This window comes from Nematolebias whitei, chromosome 11, assembly GCF_014905685.2.
Source record: "Nematolebias whitei isolate Nwh7 chromosome 11, NemWhi1, whole genome shotgun sequence".
Classification (NCBI taxonomy): domain Eukaryota; kingdom Metazoa; phylum Chordata; class Actinopteri; order Cyprinodontiformes; family Rivulidae; genus Nematolebias; species Nematolebias whitei.
In genome coordinates this window covers 43,943,726-43,950,226 of record NC_056508.1, presented here as the reverse complement: position 1 = coordinate 43,950,226, position 6,501 = coordinate 43,943,726, and the positions used below count along the sequence as shown (strand labels likewise).

Below are 6,501 nucleotides of genomic sequence, written 5' to 3'. Positions count from 1 at the left end.
GTTAATCAGACTGAAAGTAGCAGAAATTACAATGAAAACTGTAAATTTATCTGAAAGCAGCCAAAAATAGATAAAAATAAATGCTAAAAAGGTAGCTGAAAAAAGTAGAACAAGCTTAAATTAGCAGAAGAAGGCAGAAAAAACATGTTTGAGCACAAATCTATGGAAATTATCTGGAAAATAAGCTGAAATTATTTTAAAAAAAATCTGAAAAGTAGCTAAAAAAGCAGAAAGATGGATCCTGCAGGAAATTGTTGTGCCAGAGTTTCAGTACAAAGGAACATGCACAAGGAGTCACACTAGATATAAAAATAACAGAGGAAGAAGAATGTTTGTGTTCAGTGCCCTGAGATGACTTCTGTTGTGACTTGGTGCTTTATAAATAAACTGAGTTGAGTTGAAGAAGAGATAGAAGAAAAAAGAAAGAAGCTTAAATTACCAGAAGTGAAGAGAGCACATTTTTACTGAACTAGGCTGAAAAAAATTGAGTGCAAAAAATATGGAGTTAGCCGAAAAAGCTAAAATAGTAGCTGAAACAACAGAAAAGGCTGAAACTTGCATAAATAAGCTGAAAGGAGCATAACGAGCTGAAATTTGCAGAAAGAACTTGGAAGCACAAAAATGTTGCAGTTAGCAGAAATTAGAGTTGCATTCGGGCCCAAAATATCCGACCCAGCCCCAACCCGTAGCCATCATTTACGAACCCCACCCGGCCCGATGAATTAACAGTAATTACAGGTCCATAACCCCACCCGACATTTTTAATTAAACTTTGACTGCTTATTAATGGTCGGCTGACACGCGCAGCTAAGGGGGCAGGAGATCGGAGCTGAGGGGGTGTTTGTCATTTCATGGTTGTCAAAGTGCATTAAACCCCTGCTTCTGCCTGCATTCTGCATTATTCAGACACGGACCCTGCTCTGACATGTCTGCTTTGGGGGCTCACCTGTTTGGGTCGTCGGCCGCGCACGTCCGCTGAGTGCAGCGGCTGAACGTCCACTTGGGCGATGGATCGCTTCCTGGCAGTACCGGTAGTCCCGTCTGAAGCTTAACGGAACTTTATTTTACCTCTTTCAAGGCCGGTCAGCTCGCGGTCAAATGGCCGCGAGCGGCTGGTGAAGGTATGGCAAGCCATGTTACCATATCATTGGATCACGGCTGATCCGCTGACACAATCAACAGCTCAACACCGACCTGGCCCGCCCATCCAGCACATTATTATGGCCCAACCTGCCCCAAATTCAGGCCGGGCTTTGGTCCTGGGTTGGAAATGACAACTCTAGCAGAAATGATCTAAAAGGATCACAATGCAGATGAAAAAACAGCTGAAAAGCTAAATTTGCACAAAGAAGCTGAAAGAATCAGAAGAAAATGTGAAAGGAGCTGTAAACAGATCTAAAGATGTGAAGATGAGCTCAATTCATTTTCTACGAGTAAAAAATGGCAGAAAGGGCTAAATATTTCAAAAAGCTAAAGCTGCACCAATACCAAAAGTCACAGCAGGATCGTCCTGAAAGAGCTGAACGTTTTGATTTATGATTTGTTGAAATGGCACAAAAATTATGGAACGAGAACGATGCTGCAAAATGTACGGAACAAAAAAGGATCACAACAGTGTGAATGCTTCACGAACAGTCACACTATTAAAGCTAATTTGGGCACTTTGAGAAAACCGTCGTCGTGTCTGCTAAAAACAGAAGCTGGGACTTGTGTAGGTGTCAGACCTACACAGTGTGACTGCATTTACTGTTAGACTGTATTACATATTTGTGTCAGACTTTCACTTTGCAAGTGAACTGAAACAGATTTCTGTCTTAAATCCTGGTTTCAGTTCTGCAGCGAGCTTCAGTGTAACACTGCAGTCTTGAGCATTCCTAAAAAAACAAAACTACAGCATTAACTTTTACATTTGTGCAGCTAAATATGTCATTTTCAAATGTATAATCCCAAATAATGACAATGTGGAAGAGTTGGGGCGCTCCGTTTGTTTTGCCTTGGGCCCCCAAATGTCTGAACCCGCCTCTGGTGTTAAACATATGTTGTTGTTATTTATTTAAAAAGTATAACCCATAACTGGAGCATAGTTCGGCAAAACTGACAAATTGTCAGTTTGCCCAGTCTAAACAGGGACATTTTGTTTCTCAGGCATTCATTTATAATTTTTTACACAAAAGTATCGACTTGTTTGAAATATAACATATTGTTTAAGAATAAACCTGTGGTTTTCTTTTTAAATACATTTCTTTGCAGGTAGAGTCACTTTGCTGACACGAGCTGCTGCACAAAAACAGTGTTAAATAAATAGTTGATTTATGTTTTACCCATGGGGAAACCCAAACCTATACTTTCATGCTTTTTTCATAAATAGTCGTTCCAAGCTATACCTCCTGTCTGCGTGGGTGGTCAGCTACGACCAGCGCATCAGCTCTGAGCAGATTTAACTAATGAACACATCCTGCGCCTCTTTGCACGACAACCAGCAACACACTTTATCCATTAAGCACCCGTTATCTGCAAAAACTGGGATGTAAACGAACCAAACGGTGATGATCTGCATTAAAGATATGAAGGAGCAAAGTTTATCACAAGCAGGCTTTAACAAAATATTAAGTCTTTTTTTTTAGGGTTGTTGGATTCCTAACACGCCTATAAACGGGACTTTTTTTAATCCTAAGAAGGAAGTTTAAAAAAACTGACATAGTTGCTAAAAACATAAATGCACTACAGCTTTGAATGCAGTAGTATTTTTATTTTTATTTTTTTACCATGAGCACTTTTTGTTAAATCTTTGACTTTTTAAAAGTTTCATAATTAATACTTCAGTGAGCTCAACAGTTATTTCAGCAGCAGCGGCTTACTTAGAGTATTTGTCATTTTACGACAAGAATGCACGAGTTTAAACTGTATTTTCTCATTTTTTAAAATTTTATTTCATTTTTCTTTCGGCTGCTCCCTTCTTCAGGGGTCGCCACAGTGAACTAACTTGCACAAAGACTTGGCGATTGTTTTGACTCCGGATGTCCTTCCTGATGCGACCACAGACCACCGAGCTACCACAGCCCTCTGTGTGGAGCCAGCTAGGGCGCCCAGGGAGCAGATGGTGGGGGTTAAGGGCCTTGCTCAAGGGTCCAGAGTGGGGCAAATGAGGGTGGAGGCAGGCGTGGTTGTTTCACCATTCCTTCCACATTTTGACGTTGTCAGTCCGGGGAGTTGAACCGGCGACCTTCCAACCACAGGCCCACCTTCTCTAACCTCTGCACCACTGCATTTACCTCAATATAAAAAAAATGATGAAAGTTTATCTAATGGAAGCGATTAAAGAGAACTTGACTTGTGTGTGCACAATTTGACACAAAACAGTTTTTATGACCATTTATTTTGCTTTCCACTGTTCTATATTCATTAAACCAGGGCTATTCAACTGGTGGCCCGGGGGCCAACTCAGGCCCATGGGCGTGCTCAGTTCAGCCCATCAGTGGGTCCATTCTTAAATAAAACTAGATTTTAAATCATAAAAAAAATGTACGTAATGAGAATAACTGCTGGATGTTCGGCCCCTGGGCTTTTTGCTTGCAGTACCGTATTTTTTGCCTTATAAGTTGTGATTTTTTGCATAATTTGCATACCCTGCGACTTATATGCGGAAGTGACTTATTTAAGGATTTTTTCCCATATTTATAAACCAATTTTTGGCTGAGATATGACCTTAAGCGCAGAGGTGACGGGGCCTTCTCTGTAGCAGGACCAAGACTTTGGAATGAGTTACCTCTGCTTGTCAGACTGGCCCCCTCCCTCTCGGTTTTCAAGTCCTGTTTAAAAACTCACTACTATTCAGCAGCTTTCAACACCAGAGGATCTGTGTTTTGATCCTGTACGCTCCACACTGGTTAGTCGTCATTATCTGCATCGTTTTTACGTCTATATTCTGATTTACTTCATTTTGTATTTTGCTTTGTGTGTTACCTGTTGTTCTGTCTGTACAGCACTTTGTTTGGCCTTGTCGCTGTTTTAAGTGCTCTATAAATAAAATGGTATGGTATGGTATTTTCATTCATTCTGACTGAAAATACTACCACTACCATTTTCAGCTGCTAGATGGCACTTGAGTTGTATGGCATGCCGTTGTATCATTTAATAGGTAAAAGTGGCTATTAATGACATAATCGGTTTGCCATAGTCTGCCACCATCGTCCAGCTCACTTGGAGCAACCGTCAAATCAGCTTCATTTGCTGCGCCGCCCCGGTGAAATGCAGCTGATTTGACCATTGCAGTGCATTTATTAAGTAAAAGTTCAACTGAGACACACTTTTTACTATAAAGTCAAACAAACAAATAATTGTTTTTAGGTGGTTATCATGTTAAATTCTTGTTAAAGTCCTCCTGTGCATGCTCCTGTGGCCACCATTCGATTTTTGGCACAACACCGGCCCACATTTCCAGGTTGTCAATGGTGATGCATAATAGATGTAACTTATAGGGCGGAGCGACGTGTACGGCCGAAAATACAGTAACTGTGGCCCCCTGAGCACTTTAGTTGAATAGCCCTGCATTAAACCATGGACAAGCCTCTGTTCTGTGTTGTAGCTTTAAAAAACTGCAGCACAAGAACATTTAGGACATTCTTTCCATTTCTGTGGAAGCCGGGTCACCCCGCTTCTAAATAACCACGTTTAGTCCAATTTGTAAGTTTGCACTTTGTTCACGTTCTGGTTTCTGTCCCTGCAGAGCAAAGATGTTGGAGTCCAGATGCAAGACGAGCTGCTGAAGGTCACGACGGAGCTGCAGACGGTGAGTTCCTGCGATTGTCGCCTGAATGGAACCAAAGGCAAACAAAAACGCAGAATAAACTCAGATTTCTGAATGACTTCACGGAAATCTGTTGACGAATGAGCCATCAGCTTAACTGCTAAGGTTACAACAAACAGAACAAAGCTGAAGTATACGCATTAGCGCAAAGCTAAAATCAGCTAAAAGTAAAAATAGGCAAACTGTAGTTAAATCTAAAAGTCACAAAACAGTAGCTAAAATGTAAAATAACCAAAACAGTAGCTAAGTTAAATATAGCGAAACCATAGCTAAAAATTAAATGAGCAACACTGCAGATAAAAGTTAAAATCAGCAAGACGATTGCTAAAGAATAACAATAGATAAAAGCTTAAACTAGAAAGTTCATAACTAAAAGTTAAAATTTGCAAAACGGAAACTAAAAGTTCAAATGAGCTAAACAGTAGCTGAAAGCTAAATGTAGCAAAAGCGTCACTAATAGCTCATAATAACAAAACAGCAACTACAAACTAAAGTTAGCATAGCAGTAACTAAAAGCTACAATGAGCAAAGCCTAGGTAAACCTTAAAATTAACAGAACAGTAGCTTAAAAGATAAAAGGAGCTGAAGAAGACAGAATGGAGGAACGTTATGATGCATGAATGATTAAAACAGCACAAAGTCTGCAGAAGTATTTTCCACTCTAAACAGGAAGACAGTAGTTTGGCTGCTGACTCGGCGTTCACACATCAGTGAGCTCGCATTTGATTTCACTGATGTGAGTTTTGTTGTCGTTCTTTTTATCATTAAAGGCTCTGAAGACGTATAACCAGTACCACACAGACTGTCTGATAGCTGAAGGGAAACTGAAAGAAGCCGAGCGGCTCGAGGAGAGACACACCGGCAAGTCAGCCGACCTTGTCCCGGGTCAACTGGGGGGTCAGAGACGAAGCTCTGTCAAAAAGATGGAGCGACTGATGGAGAAGGTGTGTGTGTGAGTGTGTGTGTGTGTGAGTGTGTAGGAAAGACACAACAAGCCACAGGAAGTCAGGTTTCGGTGTTTAAAAACCACTTCCTTTTTATTTTTATTTAAATGTTTCACTGCCTAAACATACATTAATGAAAATTTGTGCAGAGTTAGGAAGTGCTTGTTTGGTAACGGGAGTTTCTTTATGTACTTAAAAATAATATGTTTATGTAACTGCAGAGGCACGGGAGGTTCCAGGAGACCCAGCTGAAGTGCACCAAGGCTCGTAACGACTACCTACTCAATCTAGCAGCATCGAATGCAGCCATGAACAAATATTACCTGCAGGACGTCAGCACTCTCATTGATGTAAGACTTCAGTTTCACTTGGGGTTAAAGTGCCACGTTTGTGATATTAGATAACAGCATCACGCTGCTAACAGGATCATGCTGCTAACAGGATCATGCTGCTAACAGCACCACGCTGCTAACAGGATCATGCTGCTAGCGGCATCATGCTGCTAACAGCACCACACTGCTAACAGAACTATGCTACTAAAAGCACCATGCAGGACTATGCTGCTATCAGGACCATGCTGCTAACAGAACCATGCTACTACTAACAGCACCATACAGAACTATGATGTTAACAGCACCATGCTGCTAGCAGGACCGTGCTGCTAACAGAACCACACTACTAGCAGGACGATGCCGCTAACAGCATCATGCTGCTTACAGGACCATGCAACAGCACCACGCAGGACCGTGC

General features: G+C 41.2%; 1 protein-coding gene across 1 annotated transcript in view; it reads left to right on the top strand.

The window, feature by feature from the left end:
* Window positions 1-6,501, top strand: part of arhgap4b (Rho GTPase activating protein 4b) — a 47,950-nt gene that overhangs the window by 24,198 nt on the left and 17,251 nt on the right. The window contains exons 5-7 of the mRNA XM_037685026.1: window positions 4,727-4,789; window positions 5,578-5,751; window positions 5,973-6,101. Of these exons, the coding sequence (XP_037540954.1) occupies window positions 4,727-4,789; window positions 5,578-5,751; window positions 5,973-6,101 (366 nt within the window). The remainder of the gene's footprint in view (window positions 1-4,726; window positions 4,790-5,577; window positions 5,752-5,972; window positions 6,102-6,501) is intronic.